General features: G+C 40.7%; 1 protein-coding gene across 9 annotated transcripts in view; it reads left to right on the top strand.

The window, feature by feature from the left end:
- The window catches only part of herc1 (HECT and RLD domain containing E3 ubiquitin protein ligase family member 1), a 213,087-nt gene extending 196,604 nt beyond the window's left edge, over positions 1-16,483 (top strand). For all 9 annotated transcript variants that reach the window (XM_057837769.1, XM_057837760.1, XM_057837822.1 and 6 more), the window contains 3 exons: positions 3,954-4,106; positions 4,242-4,547; positions 15,847-16,483. In XM_057837769.1, the coding sequence (XP_057693752.1) occupies positions 3,954-4,106; positions 4,242-4,547; positions 15,847-16,032 (645 nt within the window). In that variant the 3' untranslated portion in view covers positions 16,033-16,483. The remainder of the gene's footprint in view (positions 1-3,953; positions 4,107-4,241; positions 4,548-15,846) is intronic.
- The last annotated feature ends 6,052 nt before the right edge of the window (positions 16,484-22,535 follow it).

Genomic DNA, 22,535 nt, shown 5'->3' with positions numbered 1-22,535 from the left:
CAGGCACCTCCCTTAGGCATATTTGAGTCTCCATGAGCAGCGACATGAAAAAATTCTAAGATGTTCCCTGATAAAATCTCGATTATTTTTTTATACAAGTATAACAAAACTTAAATGGCTGTAAAATTCTCCCTTACGCTAGATGTACAAAAATCACCAGATGCAGAGATAATCACCTATATTTTCAGGATCAATAGCAATATTTAACATATCGTATACGTTGTAGCCCAAAATAGCAACTTTTTTTTTTTTTTATTGAATGCAAGTTTTCAACCGCTAAAAAAATCAGTCATTTTTCACATCGTAAACTTAATACTTGAGGAAAGCATGCAGAATCATCTTAATTTTACACAACAGAAGCCAAATTTGCATTTTTCTATATACAATCACAACTCACAGTATTCAGGTTGAATTCTGATGTTACTATTGCCTCAGCACGGAGGCACATCTTGCCAGCTATCTGGCTCTTGTTGTTTTTAGATTGAAATTCATTCATTCATTCATTTTCCGTGCCGCTTATTCCTCACGAGGGTCGCGGGGGTGCTGGAGCCTATCCCAACTAACTACGGGCAGTAGGCAGGGGACACCCTGAACTGGTTGCCAGCCAATTGCAGGGCACAAGGAGACATACAACCATTCACGCACACACTCATACCTACGGACAATTTAGAGTGTTCAATCAGCCTACCATGCATGTTTTTGGGATGTGGGAGGAAACCGGAGTTCCCGGAGGAAACCCACACAGGCACGGGGAGAACATGCAAACTCCACACAGGAAGGCCGAAGCCCGGGATTGAACCTTTGATCTCAGAACTGTGAGGCAGACGTGCTAACCACTCAGCCACCGTGCCGCCAGTAGATTGAAATTTTACATTAAATACATAAAAGGCCTTTTTTTTTTTTGTATGGACGCAGAAATGTCTAAATTACTTTTTTTTATTTTTATTTTATTTTTTTTTTTGCCAAAACGGTCAGTTGGCCTAAAATTACCTAACCACTCGAATGTAAACCTACGCTACTGTGTATGGATACAACATGGCGGCCATCAACAAACAAAAAGCTTTTTAAGAAAACTCTTGCAAGTAAATGCGTACATCCCGCAATTTCCATAGATATGAACACAGAACAATCTAAATTCTCGGTTAAAAGCAAAAAAAAACGGGCAGTTGTCGTTCATTTTACGTAAATATTTCGAGCTAAAATGACGCTATTGTGTAAATACAACGTGGCGGCCTTCACAATTCACAAAACAAAGAGCTTGTTAAGTTGAAAATTCTTGTAAATAAATGCGTACATTCCTGAATTTCTACAGATATGAACATAGAACAGTCTAGATTCTTGGTGAAAAGCAAAAAAAAAAAAAACGCAGTTATCATTCATTTTACGTAAATATTTCGAGCTAAAGTTACGCTAATTTTTTCCATCCATTTTTTTCACATCGTTTCGAAGTGCATGTATGGGGCTGTTTATATAATAATTACCTTGAATCCTCGACCAAATCCCTCTTGAGACACTCCTGCCTGCTTGTATGCAGTAAAACTTTTGTATTTTTCCCACCTTAATCCGGCATTTGAACGCAGCGTGTTTCAGTTTATCAGAGTGAAAGCCAAATGCTCTGACCGAGTCGGCCCCCAACCAACTGACCCGGGCATGGTGCAATGTTTGTGGGAGCTGTCTTGTTAACTGATGGTGAAGTCTATGCTGGGGCATACATTGAGGGGACGCGGGGCCGTTTCATAGGGGTCCTATCTCCGTCAAAGCTGACTGAGTGGAAACACAGACAAAGAGCTTTTTGCATTGAATTTTTTTGTGAATAAATGCTTAAATCTTAATTCGTTATCGATATGGACGTAAAAAAGTCTTGATTCTTGGTTAAAAGCAAAAACAAAAAACAAAAAAAAGGGCAGTTAGCATTTATTTTACGTAAATATGTTGAATGTGCTGCTTGTCTTTAAGTCACTGTGGCGACCCCCTTAGTACAACAAAGAGCTTTTTGCGTTGAACATTATTGTGAATAAATGCTTAAATCCCTGAATTCTTTATAGATATGGACATATTCTTGGTTAAAAACAAAAAAAACGGGCAGTTAGCAGTTATTTTACGTACCGTATTTTTCCGACTATAAGTCGCACCAGCCATAAAATGTCTAACGAAGAGGAAAAAAACATATATAAGTCGCACTGGAATATAAGTCACTTTTTTGAGGGAAATTTACTTGATAAAATCCAACACATAAAACCGATATGTCATCTTGAAAGGCAATTTAAAATAAAAATACAATAGAGAGCAACATGCGGAATAAGTACAGTATGATAATGTTACATGATGCATGAACAACGAAATGCGAACGTGGCCAGTATGTTATCGTAACACAGCTATTAAGAGTTATTTAACTATGAACTATATATATATATATATATATATATAATACTATGAACATGGTAACAAGTTTACAAAACTATCAGCGCCACTCCAAAACACCAAAATAACATGTGAAATGATATGATAGTGTGATAATAATTTCACACATAAGTCGCTCCAGGGTATAAGCCACACCTCCAGCCAAACTATTTTAAAAAACTGCAATTTATAGTCTGAAAAATACGGTAAATATGCGAAGGATTATGCCAATGCTATAGTGGCTAATTTCTCCCATTGATTTTTTTTCACCATGTTTCAAAATGCATGCATGGTATGAAAAATATCATAATTACCTTGAATCCTTGAACAAATCACTCCTGAGACAATTTTTCCTGTTTGTAGGCAGAACAGCTTTCGTACCTTTTCAACCTAAATTCAGCGTTGGATCACTGCAAGTGACCGACTGCTAATAAATGAAGCGTAGTGTGGGAAAGCCCCCTTTCAGGAAGGCATGACGTAGTGAATGGCGATTGTGTCACGTCAATACATCATGAAGTCTATGGCTGGGTGTCATTTTGAAATGGCGTGTAGCAAAGTGAAAAACTGTTCTGTGGTCAGGCAAATCACAATTTGAAGTTCTTTATGGAAAACTGAGTCACCATATCATCCGAACTAAAGGGGAAAAAAAACACCCCCGGTTGCTTACAACACTGAGTTCAATGAACATAATCTGTGATGGTATGGGGCTGTGTTCGTGCGAAAGGGCTGGGTAGCTTACACATCAGTGAAGACAGCATTAATGCTGAAAGGTACATACAGGTTTTGGAGAAACTTATGTGACAATCCAAGCAATGTTGTCATAGGAGCCCTGCTTACTTCAGCAAGAACATGCCAAACCAAATTCATGTTACAACAGCATGGCTTCGTTGTAAGAGTGCGGGTACTAGATTGCAAACCAGAACTGTCTCCCATTGAAATGTGTGGCACATTACTCATTAGTTCATCTTCCATGTGCATATCCTGTGAGTGCCCTTCGTGTGGGCAGACAGCCATTCAATGCCGGTACGATTGTAGCCAATCAAATGTGAATATCTTAGATTGCCTGCCCCTCCTCGTCATATCGCTTGTATAAGAGTGTGGGTACTAGATTGCAAACCAGAACTGTCTCCCATTGAAATGTGAGGCACATTAGTCATTAGTTCATCTTCCATGTGCATATCCTGTGAGTGCCCTTAGTGCGGGTAGACATTCATTCAATGCCGGTACAGTTTTAGCCAATCAAATGCGAATTTCTTAGATTGCCTGCCCTTCCTCGTAATATCGCTTGTATTCATTGTCCCACACACCGTGTGCGAGTCTTTGTTGTTGCGGGTATAACCGACATCATAAAAATGGCTTCAGTGGTGTCAATTTTTTTGTGTGTTTAAACATTATTTTACTCACTTTCAGAGGTCTTATGAATTAGGCGATTTGCATGCTTAAATATTTTGTGCAATCGTCTTTCACATGAAGGTCATTGATGCTAGGTTTTGTGTTTCCCTTCAGGTTTACCTCTGTCTTGTCAACAAAAATGGGTTTTGTTATTCTTTCAGATGATTCCACTGGATTCCTTTGTTGGACAAAGCGCTGATGGTAAGATGGTGCCCATCATCCCAGGAGGAAACAGCATCCCTCTCACTTTCTCCAATCGAAAGGAATATGTGGAAAGGGCCATTGAGTACCGTCTACATGAAATAAATCTGCAGGTAAGGATGGCCATCTCCTTACTGAGCTGAATAAACAGACTGACATGCCTGAACTCAAACATTAATGTCTAGAAACAAGTATAAGGCAAAAATTTGTTCAAACCCTGACAACACACTGCTCTCATCTCGCATCAGGTGGCAGCTGTGCGTGAAGGCATGTCGTGGATTGTGCCGGTGCCGCTACTGTCCCTGCTAACGGCCAAGCAGCTTGAGCAGATGGTGTGCGGAATGCCTGAGATCTGCTGCGACGTGCTCAAGAAGGTGGTGCGCTACCGAGAGGTGGATGAGCAGCACTCGCTGGTCCAATGGTTCTGGCAGACTCTGGACGAGTTTTCCAATGAGGAGCGAGTCCTCTTCATGCGCTTTGTGTCCGGACGCTCCAGGTTACCCGCCAACACTGCCGATATCTCGCAGAGGTTTCAGATCATGAAAGTGGACCGGGTGAGTCTGTCACTATATAGTATCTGTACCATTTGGAATTCCTCACATTTCTGCATAAAATTGCCATCAAATGTTATGGCGAGAGGAGTGTCCAAGTGGCTTTTTGCGAACATTGAACGAGCAACAATGTTGTTTTTTTAGATGCAGTGGCTTCCTCCGTGGAGTCCTCCCATGAACACCATTCTTGGCCATAGTTTTACAAATAGTTGATGTGTGCATAGATTTTGGACTGTGCCAGTGATTTCTGTAAGTCTGTAGCAGACACTCAAGGGTTCTTTTTTACCTCTCTGAGTATTCTGCGCTGAACTCTTGGCGTCATCTTTGGTGGACGGCCACTCCTTGGGAGAAATGCAACAGTGCCAACCTCTCTCTATTTGTAGACAACTTCTCTGACTGTCGATTGATGAGCATCCAGACCTTTAGAGATGGTTTTGTATCCTTTCCCAGCTTTATACAAATCCATGATCGCAGGTCTTCAGAAAGCTCTTTTGAACAAGCCATTATGCACATCAGACAATGCTTCTCATCAAGACAATTCCTCTTAGGTGTGTGTTTTATAGTGGGCAGGGAAGCTTTAAACCACTCATAAGTAGTGTTGCACCGATACCATTTTTTTGGGCCCGATGCCAATACCTGGCTGTGCAGTATCGGCCGATACCGATACCACCCCGTTTATATATATATATATATATATATATATATATATATATATATATATATATATATATATATATATATACACACAGTATATATACATTTTTTTTCCCCAAAGAGCTACATAATTGGATGTGAAATCATTCTATCAAGGCTTTGTCAGGCTGTTGCTTACCTTTGCAAAATAGGAAAAAGACTTGTACAAAGTGAATAGTCTACTAAACCCTAGTAGACAATAGTTGAATAAACCTTTGGCTCTCAAAGGCCAAAATAATGCTATATTTGTGAAATTAATAAAACATGTATAATGCTAGCCCAACAGTAAGAAAGTAAAAATACATTTATAATAATAAACTCTGAATGAACTGAATAAACTTTTTTAAACCTCTCAAAGGCCAAACAGTGCAACTTTCACTAAATTATTGTCACATTCTGCTGCTGGTTAGACTGTTTTGTTGCTGGGCTGGTCGTGGGGGTGTTCCTGACGTCGCACCTGAATCCAGTGCAGGCTCATCAGCCCAGCATTTAAGCACGGGTGGTCTCAAAGATATTTGCCTTGCTGATCGCCATTTGACATCTCGCACTAGAGTCTCGCTGCATTTGCTTGTTACGCCCCTGCATTGGGTTTTTTTCTGTTAGTGTGCTGCTCTCGTTTGTAACCTCTACCATGTGCAGGTATTTGAGTGTTTTATTTTGGCTTTTTGGCTCACTGTCTATCGTCTTAGTAACCTTCGAGTTTGTAGTATTGAGCTCTGTCGACCTGCTGTCACTGAGTCCTTTTGTTATTTTGTTCTATCCCGCGATTGCGTGTTATTTTTTGTTTGCAATCATTAAACCCTTGTACGTATCCCCTGCTCGTCTGCTTCGAGTTCCAACTTTGTTTCCACATTTGCGGAGGCTAACAATTATAAGTAATAAATTAATTGACCACAGCATCCCGTCTCTCTACTAGCCTCCTTTTTTTCGGGAGGGAGGAGTCCCTTATTTCTATTTCTGAAAGGTGGCAACCCTACTTTGGAAACAGTTCCCAAATTACTGCGGCATTTCTTTCAGTAAAACACAATAAAAGTAAAGAAGATGTAGTGAACTGACCAGAGATTGTTGCTCCGATCCAGCGCCCTTCCTCTGGATAGCGGTCCTGCTCTTGCAAGCTCAAACTCGTTGTGTTCGTTCACATTTCGTCTTCAAATGTTTTATCAGGTTCGAGGTATTGAAATTGGCCGATTTAACTCCACATCTGGAAACTTTCAGGCCGCAAATCTTGCATGCAGCCATTGATTTTAATCGACGGGATTTCTATTTTGAAATACTTCCCGACCGCCACTATTTCTGCTGGTTTGTTTTTCCTCCATATGAAAAAGCGGCCTTGTCATTGGTTAGGAGTGGCTATTGGCCCGCTCGCATTGGTCTGGAGCAGGCCAATAGCGATAGCTGCTTGGTGTTCACGTGTCATCACACAACACAGATACAGAGTGTAGTGAGCGCCAGGAGGAAAAAAAGGCTGCGGTCAAATGTTATAATAATGGACCGGTAAATGGTATCGGCGCCGTCTTTGTTGGTACTCGCCGATACCGATACCACCATTTCGGGCTGGATTGGCGCCCCCTGCTGATACTAGTATCGGTATCGGTGCATCTTTACTCATAAGTGATTGGGCACAAACTTGACTTAAATTGTTTAGTAAAATTAGCTCTTTAAGTCTCCTTAGGCAGAAAGTTCAATTACCTATTTTTCTCCCTTCTGTCATTGTTTGCATACTATCCTAATAAAAAAATACACCTATAAATGTTTGGAATGTTTTAGTTAAAGCAGACTGTTTTTCATCTGTGTGATTTTGACAAAGATTAGATCACATTTGATGGTGATTTTATGCAGGTATGTGAGAAATTCCAAACCACTGTACATGTGTGATGAGATCATAATACCATGACTGTTGGATTTTGCAGTTATAACTTTGTCCAAACACTGCTTACTTCAACCGCACTTCGTGTTGTTCTGTCAATCAACCAACAATCTACCAACATCAGATTTACATACACAAGTGCTGACAACAAGTTTGATAAAGTGCTTAAGTAGCGTAATCCATTTCCACCAATATTTATTATTTTATTTTATTTTCCACGGACGGCATGGAGGTTTCCCCAGCTGCTGCAGTTATCCGAGTCTGACAATGATGATTCATGTCAATGTGCGAATGCACGCAGCATAGCAAAACGCCTGGACTCATTTAGCCGTTCAATTGGCTGACATACTGATATGGGATCAGCAGAGATAGTTAGCTCGGATTGGTTCAAATGTGCATGTTTTATGTAACAGCAAAAAAATAAATAAAATTGTTGAACTGATGCGACAAAAAAAGGGCAATGCAACATAAAATGGATCAAATCTTTAAGAGCAACGAAAGAGTTGAGGAGGCTTATTTATCATATTTAGTTTTATTTGCTCTGATGGGGAGGTTCAAAACATCTTAGCTGTCAATGTGCACTTTGGACATATATTTGTTCATTTATGTTAGGATACGTATTCATTTCCTTATGATTTACAAAAAAGTCAATGCGCGATCTTAAATATATTCCATTTCACTTTGCATAATATAAGTCATTTGTAGTTACTTTTCTGAATGTATGTTACTTATATCTTTATTACAAAAAAATAAAATAAAATAAAAGTAAAGGTTTACATTAACTTCAATTTTAATATACATCCTATATTCTTAAGTAGTTAAAAATTGAGATTTGGCATTTAGTATGTGAGGAGATGAGGGAAAATAAAAATTAGGAGATGGAGGTTGGGGTTATTGCTGTTTTTGTCAACTTTTACTTTGCAAATCATTGAAAAAATACCATTTTTATTGAAAATCTGTTTTTGTATGTGTTATAGAAATAACTGCTAAAACAGTTTTTTTTTTGCTTAGTTTAAGAGGTTTGACCCCTGCCCCAACAAAAATGAAAGAAAAATAAATAAATAAAATTTCTGGCTCCGTGGCGACCTTCACGTCAGGGAGTTCCGGCAAGAAATTCTAGCCACTTTCACCCCTGACTATACCATAAAATAAAATAACGTACAGTGCATTTTATCCTTCACAAATGACTTACAGTGCCTTGCAAAAGTATTCGGCCCCCTTGAACCTTGCAATCTTTCGCCACATTTCAGGCTTCAAACATAAAGATATAAATTTTAATTTTTTGTCAAGAATCAACAACAAGTGGGACACAATCGTGAAGTGGAACAAAATTTATTGGATAATATAAACTTTTTTAACAAATAAAAAACTGAAAAGTGGGGCATGCAATATTATTCGGCCCCCTTGCGTTAATACTTTGTAGCGCCACCTTTTGCTCCAATTACAGCTGCAAGTCGCTTGGGGTATGTTTCTATCAGTTTTGCACATCGAGAGACTGACATTCTTGCCCATTCTTCCTTGCAAAACAGCTCGAGCTCGGTGAGGTTGGATGGAGAGTGTTTGTGAACAGCAGTCTTCAGCTCTTTCCACAGATTCTCGATTGGATTCAGGTCTGGACTTTGACTTGGCCATTCTAACACCTAGATACGTTCATTTTTGAACCATTCCATTGTAGATTTGGTTTTATGTTTTGGATCATTGTCCTGTTGGAAGATAAATCTCCGTCCCAGTCTCAGGTCTTGTGCAGATACCAACAGGTTTTCTTCCAGAATGTTCCTGTATTTGGCTGCATCCATCTTTCCGTCAATTTTAACCATCTTCCCTGTCCCTGCTGAAGAAAAGCAGGCCCAAACCATGATGCTGCCACCTTCATGTTTGACAGTGGGGATGGTGTGTTCAGGGTGATGAGCTGCGTTGCTTTTACGCCAAACATATCGTTTTGCATTGTGGCCAAAAAGTTCAATTTTGGTTTCATCTGACCAGAGCACCTTCTTCCACATGTTTGGTGTGTCTCCCAGGTCGCTTGTGGCAAACTTTAAACGAGACTTTTTATGGATATCTTTGAGAAATGGCTTTCTTCTTGCCACTCTTCCATAAAGGCCAGATTTTTGCAGTGTACGACTGATTGTTGTCCTATGGACAGACTCTCCCGCCTCAGCTGTAGATCTCTGCAGTTCATCCAGAGTGACCATGGGCCTCTTGGCTGCATCTCTGATCAGTTTTCTCCTTGTTTGAGAAGAAAGTTTGGAAGGACGGCCGGGTCTTGGTAGATTTGCAGTGGTCTGATGCTCCTTCCATTTCAATATGATGGCTTGCACATGCAGTGCTCCTTGAGATGTTTAAAGCTTGGGAAATCTTTTTGTATCCAAATCCGGCTTTAAACTTCTCCACAACAGTATCTCAGACCTGCCTGGTGTGTTCCTTGGTTTTCATAATGCTCTCTGCACTTTAAACAGAACCCTGAGACTATCACAGAGCAGGTGCATTTATACGGAGACTTGATTACACACAGGTGGATTCTATTTATCATCATCGGTCATTTAGGACAACACTGGATCATTCAGACATCCTCACTGAACTTCTGGAGTGAGTTTGCTGCACTGAAAGTAAAGGGGCCGAATAATATTGCACGCCCCACTTTTCAGTTTTTTATTTGTCAAAAAAGTTTAAATTGTCCAATAAATGTTGTTCCACTTCACGATTGTGTCCCACTTGTTGTTGATTCTTGACAAAAAAATTAAATTTCATATCTTTATGTTTGAAGCCTGAAATGTGGCGAAAGGTTGCAAGATTCAAGGGGGCCGAATACTTTTGCAAGGCACTGTATATACAATCTGGGGAAACAAATTTAAAAACAGTATGGTAGTGCTTTGCCTATTTTAAACATAAAAATACCTTAGTATAGGCTATGTTCAGGATGTAAAGTGCAATATCAATTGGGAAATATAGGCATCTATTTATTCCTCTGCTATTTTGAGATTTTTCTGTAAGATGATAAGCCTATCCACTAGGGTTTGCCAAAATATCGAAAATTTGATCTATCGTGATACTTTGTATCCCAAAAGCTGATCGATATGCTTCTTCCCAGAATCGAAGCATCGTTACAAAACGTGTCACTTTAAACCAAAAAAAAAAAAAGGAACCAACAAGTTTCTACCAAAATCCACTAGAATAATGTCCCTGTTACCTCAACAGCTGTCATTGACGGTGCTAGGCACTCAATCCATTTAGACTAGGATCAAACCAGAGCATTCGCAGCCAGTCTTTCCGATTTTCGGGGCATTTACAGGGCACTTTCTGTTCATTTTAGGGCATTTACAGGTCACCACTACCTGTCGAGTATGAGTCACTGCCTATTCAGCCGGGAATATTCCCGGTCCCCTCCCTGCTCTGTAAACCAAAATCAACAGGAAGTGTCCCGTAATTGCCCCCAAAAAACAATAGGAAGTGACCTGAAATGCCCTAAAATATAATAAGATGTCCGTTCCGTTTGTAATGGGAGGGCCGGCAGCGAATGAACAAATGTTCATGAGTTATATTGTAGAATATCGTAAAATGATTTCCTAACCCAGGGGTGGGCAAAACCGGTCCTCGAGGGCCGCAGTGGTTCCTGGTCTTTGTTCCAACTGATCCAGCACAGAGCTTTTAACCAATGAAGTTTCAATGGAAACAAGCACATGACTGCAATTAACTGATTGCACTTAGAACACACTAGATTGGTGAAAAAGTGTTCTCTTGATGGGTTGCAGCAAAAACCTGCACCCATAGCGGCACTTTGTGGAATAGTTTACCCACCCCTGTCCTAACCCATGTATCGATTATCATTGTATCGCCACATTGTGAAATCGTTATCATGAGCCTTGTATCGGAAATCGTATCATGAGGTACGCGGGAGATTCCCACCCCTACTATCCACGTTGTCTACAGCAAGGCGAGAGGGATTTGCACTAACAATCTTTAGCAATGAACGCTCCTGCAGTTCTGGTTATTATCTTGTTTCTATCTAAAGTGGCACTATAACTCCCTCAAAAAAACATTCTCGATAAACAGTGTTTTTTTTTTTTTTTTTTACTGGCTTTACCTCGAGTTGCTTGGCTGTTCTTTGATGACACTCGAAATGCTTGTTCATGTTGCTCGTTTCCATTATCATACAGTATGGGACATTATCAAACGGCGCACACAGCGGCAAAGTTTGTTGCAGAACCGAAAACCTGCGGTCCTTAAGGGCGTATTGTCCCTTGCAGACCGAACCAACATCCATCCATCCATTCATCAATCAATCATTCGGGTCGCGGGGGCAGCAGCTTTAACAGGGAAGCCCCAACTTCCCTCTCTCCAGCCACTTTTCAACCAGCTCCTCCGGCGGGATGCCAAGGCGTTCCCAGGCCAGCCGAGAGACATAGTCTCTCCAGCGTGTCCTGGATCGTCCCCGGGGATTACCGCCGGTGGGACATACCCAGAACACCTCTCCAGGTAGGCGTCCAGGATGCATCTGAACCAGATGCCAGAGCCACCTCAGGTGGCTCCTCTCAACACGGAGGAGTAGTGGCTCAATGCCGAGTCCCTTCCAAATGACCGAGCTTCTCACCCAGTCTCTAAGAGAGAGCCCGGACATCTTGCAGAGGAAACTCATTTCGGCCGCTTGTATCCGGGATCTTGTTCATTCAGTCAAGACCCACAGCTCATGACTATAGGTGAGGGTAGGAACGTAGATTGACTGGTAAATCGAGAGCTTCGCCTTTGGGCTCAGCTCCTTCTTCACCAATGCGGACCGATGTAGAGTCTGCATTACTGCAGACGCTGCACCGATCTGCCTGTTGATCTCCCGCTCCTTCCTACCCTCACTCATGAACAAGAACCCCAAGGATACTTGAACTTCTCCACCTGGAGTAGGATCTCATCCCCGACCCGTAGAGGGTACACCACCCTTTTCCGACTTAGGACCATGGTCTCGGATTTGGAGGTGCTGATCTTAATCCCAACCGCTTTACACTCGGCTGCAAACCGCTCCAGTGAGAGTTCAAGGTCACGGCTTGATGAAGCCAACAGCACCACATTATCTTTAAAAAGCAGAGATGCAATGCTGAGGTCACCAAACCGGACCGCCTCAAGGCTTCGGCTGCACCTACAAATTTTGTCCATAAAAATTATGAACAGAATCGGTGACAAAGGGCAGCCTTGGCGGAGTCCAACCCTCACTGGGAACAAATTTGACTTACTGCCAGCAATGCAGACCAAACTCTGACCCCCGGTTGTACAGGGAACGAACAGCCCTTACCAAGGGGCTCGGTACCCCGTACTCCTGGAGCACCCCCCACCGGACTCCCCAACAAAACACATGTAGACTGGTTGGGCGAACTCCCATGAACTCTCAAGGACCCTGCCGAGGGTTTAGAGCTGGTCCACTTTTCCACGGCTGGGACGAAAACCACACTGCTCCTCCTGAATCCGAGATTCGGCTTCCCGACAGATCCTCCTCTCCAGCACCCCTCAATAGACTGTACCAGGGAAGCTGAGGAGTGTGATCCCTCTATAATTGGAACACACCCTGAAAGGGGACAACCACCCTGGTCAGCCAATCCAGGATCACTGTCCCCGCAATGTTGTAGAAGCGTGTCAGCCACGACAACCCCACAACATCCAGAGCCTTTCGGAACACGGGCGGATCTCCTCGACCCCCTGGGCCTTGCCACCGAGGAACGCGTACCAAACATTCATTCATTCATTTTCCATGCCGCTTTTTCCTCACGAGGGTCGCGGAGGTGCTGGAGCCTATCCCAGCCACCTATGGGCTGTAGGCAGGGGACACCCTGAACTGGTTGCCAGCCAATCGCAGGGCACAAGGAGACATACAACCAATCACAATTTGGTAAAATATTAAAAGATAAAGATAAATAAAAGATAAATTTAGGACTTCCATTACTCAGAACAATTGAAAGAACAATTTGGTAAAATACCGAGGACCGTTGCATCCTTAATCACAATATATTGCAAACCCCCAAAAAGTCGCAACATCAGTTTTCTCCAATATTTTTCAGCCCTATTGGAACTCCTTTGGAAGTCCGAAATGTATATCTAAACTAATCATAAAATGTAGTATAATCTTCATCTTAATGATGAAAGAATATAATCCGTTTAAAGTAGTACGTAGTGAAGTAGTGACACGAAAATACACTAAAATTTACAAGGAAGTGACGTGAAATGAACTCATTCCCAGCCATTGACCATGATAGACTTCCAATTCACTTCAACTGGGAGGACTGCCTGTGAATGCTCATTGTTCAGGGCCATTAACGGTACTAGACGTTCAATCCATTTTGACTGGGAGGGGCAAATGAACGAATGTTGTTATTATTATTAATAGTTTCTACATGAAACCGTTGTTTAAAATAAATTATACAGCGAGTGGACACAAATAGAGAGTGGAAAGAATTAGGTCCTTAAATAGCAATGTTAAAGTCATTTTCAAAGGATCTGAATCAGGTTAAAAAGATCAGGTTTTAAAATGTATTTTAGTTTTAAATATTAACTCATTGTTGCCATTGGCAGCAATAGACATCTAGTGCAATTTGCCTGGGAGGACTGATTTACTGCAGGTAAGGCTGCAGCTAACAATTATTTATCTAATCGATTCTTCAGACGATTAATTCAACAATTAATCGGATAAAGTTCTTTTTTTCCAGTTACCTTCGCAATTTAACTTGAAATAGTTTTAGGCATGTTGTTAATAACAATGAAGACAAAACAAATGACTATTTCCTTCATAAATAACTACAGTATTACAGCTTCCTGACTTACTGTAGTCTACGTAGAGCTGTAGTCTTTTCAGTTTATAAAACTCATTAAAACTAAGTTTTTAATAAAGGTTCTGACTATAAAAAATAAAGTCAATCAAACAAAAAAAATCAAAAGTCCTGTTCATTCAATTTTTTTTTTTAAAGTGCTGCTGATTGACATTTTTTTTCTTGTGGGCAAAGCGCTTGACATTTTTTTCTCTTGTGGGCAAAGCGCCGATAGAAATTGTGTTAATGACTTTTATTTTTAAACAAACTAAAATAAGAAAACGAATACGGAGGAGGCAGACTGTAATGAATCTGTTTTCTTTATCAAACAGTTGTTCATAAATATAATCCAAATCCAATTTCAAAGCACTCTTGTATGACAAATTACTGTTTGAATAGGAGTTTGTGTTGAAAGGGGCACTCTAAGCTGGCTTTATGTGTATGGTTTCTTTATATAAAGAAATGAGACAACTTTACTATCTAGCACTAACTCAAGTGCTAATATGCTTCTCCAAATCACAATACAAATTGACACTTAATCACTGATTAGCATCATTGCTAATTAGGTAAGGGCTCCGTTTTAAGTGGTAACGTCTCATCAACAACAAAATACAATACAATTGTATTTACTCACCTTCTAACGGAAGCACACTGGATTTAACAATGCACACAACTCAAGATAATCTAACGGTTGCGTGAATATTATTGATTCAGCAACTAAACATGAGTGTAGCAGTGAACTCTCTCTCTCTTGTATCAAACACTGGCGCGCGGGCGCAGCCTCACATTACACACAAACAAAAAACCAAACGGGACTGCTCATAGCAGCCAGCAAAAATTGATTGTCAAATTAGTTGACTACTAATTTATTGTTTACCGTAATTTTCGGACGATAAGGCGCACCTGACTATAAGCCGCCAGCCACAAAATTTGACACGAAATGGCATTGGTTCATAGATAACCGCACTGGACTATGAGCCACAGCTGTCCTCACTGTATTATAATTGTCTGTTATAGGACCAAATGAACCACCATGAAGCCTTTGACCAATTCTTTGCAAAGCTTCATTTTGCCATCACCCCTCCCTTGGGGGACACAGTCAACCACAGCTGCTACCTGCTGTCAACCCTGTTGTTGTCTATAATGCCTCCTAGTATGCATTGCAGCGCTACAGATGTAAACAACAATCAAAATTCGTGTTCTATGCTAATTATTTCTTCAGTTACTGTTCCAGTTGTTTCATTAATTGCTAGTTGGGGTATTTGGTAACACTTTATTTGACAGTGGCGCCATCAGCATAATTATGACATAACACTGTCATGAGCATTAATGAATACTTATATAACAGACGTCATTTAGTGTTATCCGGCAAATTATCTCCCTTTTGAATGGATTTAAAAGATCCATGCTGGACATAAATTAAGTTAGTGACATAATTTGCCGGCTGACACTCAGTTCAGTAATGCCCATGATAGTGTCTAGTCATAATTATGATGGTCTTTTGACGCTGCTGTCAAATGAAGTGTTACTTATTCACCCATATGAATCAACAAATAAGCCACACTGGACTATAAGCCGCAGGATTCAAAATGAAGGAAGAAGGTAGCGGCTTGTAGTCCGAAAATTACGGTAGTTAATGCAGCCTTATTGGGCCGCGGGCCACCGTTTGGACACCCTGGCATCTTGTTGCTCTGCTCTGAGCTGCAACTGTTGCTTTCAATTGTCATCGGTTTTATTCTTTCATTCAGTCCCTTTTTGAATTTAATACCGCCCCTTTTTGAACGCCGTAGTTTCCCTTGGTGCTGTTTATCAAATGTCGAAACCGTAGAGTTGCAACACTTTTATTTTTTTCTATTCTGACTCCATTGTTGATCAAACTGGAACTGTATTTGGTCAAATCGTGTGAATGGTTGCACACGTGTCACAGCTCATGTTTACTGTTTTCCTGTTGTATACGCAGCCATACGACAGCCTTCCCACCTCCCAGACGTGCTTCTTCCAGCTGCGTCTGCCGCCCTACTCTAGCCAGACCGTCATGGCCGAGCGGCTGCGCTACGCCATTAACAACTGCCGCTCCATCGACATGGACAACTACATGCTCTCTCGCAACGTGGACAACGCCGAGGGCTCCGACACGGACTATTGACGCTCACTTGAAGGGCCAGGAATGAGCCGGCGTGCACACATTGACCGGAATGCCTCACAAATCCTGAGATGGGTCATCATCACTGCACCAGTATTGAAACTCCACAGCAAATGGGCCATATTTTACTTTCATTTTTATGTATATTTTCAAACGGCACAAAGTTTCTTTGTCCCTGTGACTTAGAAACTTTTTAATGACACAAAAATCTTCACAAGTGCATTTATTATGTGTGCGTGTGTTTTTTTTGTTTTTTTTAAACTCCACGTCACGAGTTCGTGGTTGTCCATGGAGTTATTTGTTTGGAAATGTGCAAAGGACAAATATATTATGTACATCGTGTAAAATGATTCACAGCAAATTTATTGCAGTAACATCCATATTTATTGTTTTATTGCCCAGTACACCTGATTTCCCTACACACCCAAACCAACAATAAATGCTGCAGAATGGATTTTGTTTGTTTAACCTTGAGTATCTTTCTGGCTTTGACTGTTTCAAATTAGTTAGGCTCAGAAATACCGTATTTGAACAATGACACCGCTTAGGTTATTTTAAATGATACGAAAACATTGAGGCAGTGTTGTTTTCGTCAACGATGACTATAACGAAAATATTTCGTCGACGAACAATTTTTTTCATGACTGACGAGACGATAACGAGCTAAAAACGTGTCCCAGGAGACTAAAACATTACGGCACGAATGCCAGTTTTCGTCTGACGAGAAAAATGACAAAACGCCATAAGTTCCATTACATGTTCACAATATGTGACATTTTATGTGTAGTTAGCCTACATAGTAGCAGTGTCTGGTTGTGTCACTCATTTGATGTGCTGCGCCCCAACAACTTACCCATTAGCATTCTCTTCTGTCTACCCATTGCTTGTTTTGAGACACTGTAAGATTTGTCTTATTTTGGCAAGAGAGAATATACAATGTTGCTTTTAGCCTTTAAAGGTCTGTGCTGAGTGATCATAACCAATGTTGTTAATCTTGCTTTTAAAAAGTAATTACAGACAAATTCTCCCAAAAAGTAATTTAGTTAGTAACTCAGTTACCTCATTGTAAGAATAATTCGTTACTCAGCAAAGTCATGCTCTACACATTGTTACATTTTACATTCTATAACATCTTTCACATCAAATACACTGCTGGCCAAAAGTATTGGCACCCCTGCAATTCTGTCAGATAATGCTCAATTTCTCCCAGAAAATGATTGCATTTACAAATGCTTTGGTAGTGATATCTTGTAAAAAAAATAATAAAAAAAAAATTTTTAAACACAAAAAGAGAATGGGGGGAAAAAATGAAATTATTATCATTTTACTCAAAACTCCAAAAATGGGCCAGACAAAAGTATTAACACCCTTGAAAAATCAGTGATTCTTCTCTAAATTGTCTAATTAACAGCACGTTACTTACCTGTGGCACATACCAGATGGTGGCAATAACCGAATCACACTTGCAGCCAGTTAAAATGGATTAAAGTTGACTCAACCTCTGTCCTGTGTCCTTGTGTGTACCACATTGAGCATGGAAAAAAACAGACGACCAAAGAACTGTCTTAGGACTTGAGAAGCAAAATTGTGAGGAAGCATGGGCAATCTCAAGTCTACAAGTCCATCTCCAAAGACCTGAATGTTCCTGTGTCTACCGTGCGCAGGGTCATCAATAAGTGTAAAGCCCATGGCACTGTGGCTAACCTCCCTAGATGTGGACGGAAAGGAAAAATTGACAAGAGGTTTCAATGAAAGATTGTGCGGATCGTGGATAAAGAACCTCGACTAACATCCAAACATGTTCAAGCTGTCCTGCAGTCCAAGTGTACGACATTGTCAACCCTTACTATCCGTCTGCATCTGAATGAAAAGGGAGTCTATAGTAGGATACCCAAGAAGACCCAGAGACATAAAAAAGCCAGGCTGGAGTTTGCAAAAACTTACCTGAGAAAGCCAAAAACATTTTGGAAGAATGTTCTCTGGTCAGATCAGGCAAAAGTAAGGCTTTTTGGAAAAAGGCATCAACATAGAATTTACAGGGAAAAAACGAGGCCTTCAGAGAAAAGAACATGGTCCCCACAGTCGAACATGGCGGAGGTTCCCTGATGTTTTGGGGTTGCTTTGCTTCCTCTGTTACTGGACTGCTTGACAATGTGCATGGCATTATGAATTCTGACGAGTAGCAACAAATTTTGCAGCATAATGCAGTGCGAGAAAGGTAGGTCTCCCTCAGAGGTCATGGGTCTTCCAGCTGGACAATGGCCAAAAACACAAAAAAAAAAAAGCACTAGAAAATGGTTTGAGAGAAAGCACTGGAGACTTCTAAAGCGGCCAGCAATGAGTCCAGACCTGAATCCCATAGAACACCTGTAGAGAGATCTGAAAATGGCAGTTTGGAGAAGGCACCTTCAAATCTCAGACACCTGGAGCAGTTGGCCAAACAAGAATGGTCTGAAATTTCAGCAGAGCATTGAAAGAAACTCATTGATGGATACCCGAAGCGGTTGTTGGCAGTAATTTCATCTAAAGGTTGTGCTCCCAAGTATGAGGCTGTGGTTTCCAATACTTTTGTCTGGCCTATTTTAGGAGTTTTGTGTAAAATGATAATGATTTAATTTTTTTTCATTATCTTTTGTGGTTTTTCAAATGAAGATATTACTACCGAAGCATTTTTAATTGCAATCATTTTCTGGGAGAAACTGAGCATTATCTGACAGAATTGCAGGGGTGCCAATACTTTTGGCGAGCTGTGTATGTTTATATTAACTGAACGAATTGAAATGATTTTTGGAATGGAATACAACTTTCAAATGCTGTCAGAAAAAGCTTTTTTTGTTTTTCTTGTACTGATTCCGCACTTGTGTGTATTGTCACACCCCTAGTATACAGTGTATAGATATATTTTCCAAAATGCAGGTAAGGCTTTGAATATCCTGCCCTTGCTCTAGGTGTTTTGATTAAAAAAAAATTTTTTTTTTAAAATCACACAAGGTTCATGGATATGTCATTCAAGAAAAGTTTAGGGCAAGTGACTATATTTGGTGTACTATATTGAAGTATCTCCAGTCATGTGAAAAAAATAAGACACCCCATTAAATATTCAGTCTTTATCAAGAAATGTTCACATATTTATGTCTGATCTTGTTTTTCATTATCTCTGGAAAAGAAAGTAATTTAATTGCAGGTCAACAAAAAAAATTAACATTGTTTTACTCATTAAACAAAATACCAACAAAAATGCATATTCTAACTGAGGTGGTAGGGTGTCCTACCTCTTTTGGCTGTAATTACTTCAGTGAGACTCTTTTTGTAGCCATCTACCAGTCTTTGACATCGGTCTGAAGAAAGTTTGCCCCACTTCTCAACGCAGAATACTTTCAAAAGTTTGAGAGGTTTCTTGCATGTACAGCCCGTTTCAAGTCACCCCACAGCATCTCAATGGGATTAAGATCTGGGCTTTAACTCGGGCCATTCCAGGACCCTCCATTTCTTCCTTTTCAGCCAGTCCTTGGTGGATTTACAGGTATGTTTTGGGTCATTGTCATGTTGCAGGGTCCAGCTTTGCCTCAGCTTAATTTTTTCACAGATGATCTCAAATGTAAAGCACCCTCTGAGTCACGATAGAATTCATGGTGGATTCTATGATGTTGAGCTGGCCAGGTCCTGCTGCAGCAAAGCATGCCCAAACCATAACACTTCCACCTTGCAGTCTTCTCTCAGGGTGAACTTGCTTGGACAACCAGACCTGGGCATGTTGGAAGTTGTTTTGAATGTCCTCCACTCATACACTATTTTCCGGTCTGGAATCGCTGATTTTATATTCTTCTGAGATCTTTTGAAATCCTTTACCAGACTCATAAGTGTCTACAATCTTCTATCTGAATGTCTCAGACAGCGCCTTTGGTGCTGGAGCCTATTCCCAGCTAACAATGGGCAGTAAGCAGGGTACACCCTGAATTGGTTCCTTTTTCCTTTTAGAATATGCATTTTTGTTGATATATTGTGGTAAATGAGTAAAACAATGTTAATTTTTGTCTTTTAGCTGCAATTAAATTACTTTCTTTCCCAGCGATAAATTAAAAAAAAAAAGATAAGACATTGATATGTGAACATTTCTTAATAAATACCTGAATATTTAATGGAGTGTCCTAATTTTTTACATGACTGTACAAGAACTACGCCAACTTTGTGATGATAATGCATACTCAAATGGAAAACAGTCCATTATTTTCAACTGCACCCACCTGGACGCCACGAAATGTATGCAAAAAAGGCTTGCCCGAGAGTTTAAGAAATGCTAATGGGAACGCGAATGCTACAGTATGCTTACGCGCCGAGCCACCTAGCATCCCGTTTGCAACTGCTGCCTCCCACGCAGCTGTGACAAAATCAGACAACAAGCGGTTAATTTAACCAAATTGAAGTAACGCCGCCAACATGCCCCTTCACGTCCTTAGTAACGGTAACAGCGTTGCAAAGATGGGAAAAGTAATTGATTACTCACTACTGAAAAAATAATGCCGTTATACTCTAATGCTGTTATTAACAAGTGATCATCACACACTAAATGTAACTCGTTGCATTAACATAGCCGTCCTTTTGAAGTGTGTATGACTCCAAAAAGCATGTTTATTTCATATTTCACGTGGTGTTTTATGCTCCTGAATGAAATGGACCGCTTGGATGTGTGTGGAAGCGATCATTTTATATATATTCACTTTTTGAATCCCGCGCCATGAAAATGAGTGACATCTGGCTCCAGTCTCGAGTTAAGACAGCGGGCACTGTGACGTGTACGGTAGAAGGAGTCATCTTCACTATCCAGCAGTACTGTTGTATGAAAAGGACTAAGGATTCAGCTGATTTTGCGGATTAATTTATTTTTCGCATCACGCCAGCCAAACGGCTGCAGAAAAATGTTGCTGCACCAGGGAGAGGCGTGTGAGCCTTTTAGGGGTTTCAAAAGGTTCCCATTCACAGGTGGATATTGGCCAAACAAGCCCTACAACTGTGGGACCATTGGACTTACGAGGAAGTGAGTAAACATCGTGTTTTGTAATATGTCAAATACTGGGATTATTTTAATACGTAGGTGGCTTGCATTTTGTGGCTGACTTACTCCTTGTCCACTCGGCCGAGGACCGGCGGCTTGTTGCACATCCCCCTGCCGGGAGAGCACTATACTGGGCTTATTGCCCTCTTCATGTGCCCGGTGTTCTGTCAAATTTTCCACTCCATCAGAAATTGGAAGTTTGTAATCGCTGTATTCACGGCCATTTATAACACAAAGTAAACACTACAAACTTTCTTTAAATAAGGGACTACCTACATTTGATCATGGATGGGCATATAAAAAGCTCTCCTCATACACATTCTGTTATGTTAGCTGCACAACAACTGCAGCCGCTCTCCTATGACTCTCCCGCTGTTTACGTCTTACAATTATTTTGCCATATTCGTGTTGACTATTTACCAGCTACATGCTACTCCGACGTTGGCCGGTTTGTCCGGCGGTCATTGTCCAGCTGTTTTCCCCGCAAACGAGCCCTCTGCCCTCAGCAGGGGAAGGACGAGCTCCAACTTACTCGCCGCCGGTCACCAATCGGCAACCCGCCGTCGTGTGAAATGATCCGGGCTAGTTATGTGTAATTTTCCGCTTCGAAGACTTTGAAACATCAATCTGTTCAGGTTAGCATGTCGGCTAGCTGTCATGCCTTTTGGTTTGTTCGCATTCTCCGAAGATGGGGAAGGGAAACGACAAAAGCCCGACTTACTATGGTGGCATAAAATATCATTCGGGAGGTGCAACAGTAAAGGTGAAGTAGACAGTTTTGACCATTATGAAGTAATTTTGCCATGTCGCACTGAATGAATGCATTTTTATTATTTCATATTCCATTTAGCACAAGACTGTTATTTGTCATGACCATACCATTCATTTAGCTATTGGGGAAAATACTTAGATGAAAAGAATATCCTGTAAAAAATATTGGAGTAGAGAGACCGAAGCAATGACATTTTGCAGCTCTCTTCGTCGCATTTTCCTCGTTCTGAATAATTCCTCCTCAATGGTCTGAATAGTAAAACAGATGAGACCATTTTCCTGCCGACGTCATCCACCTGTTGGGGACGCGAGAGCCCTAGAATGGTAGGCAACACTAACTGGCAGATTAAAAGACTAATTTCTTGTCATCTGCGCTTTGCCAAATTGTTGTATATAGTGGAATAGTCTCAAAATATAATTCTAATTGACATAATAATGCTATTTAAGACTTTTTTTCTCCTGTTGTACGCACTTTAAACTCTGATATATTTTTTTTTGTTACATAAAATTCCTGGCGTAACATACTGTTTTGCTGATGAGTGTGTTGATAGATTTGTAAATGCCTGTATTTACGAGCATAGGATAAGCTACTAACCAAGCATATACTGTATCTTGTAAGTTAATTTTATTGCTGACACTGCGTTTCGGGTTTATCAACATGTTTTGCCCCCCCCCCCCCAAA

This window comes from Corythoichthys intestinalis, chromosome 1 (genome assembly GCF_030265065.1).
Source record: "Corythoichthys intestinalis isolate RoL2023-P3 chromosome 1, ASM3026506v1, whole genome shotgun sequence".
Taxonomy (NCBI): Eukaryota; Metazoa; Chordata; class Actinopteri; order Syngnathiformes; family Syngnathidae; genus Corythoichthys; species Corythoichthys intestinalis.
This window is presented reverse-complemented; position numbering and strand designations above follow the sequence as displayed.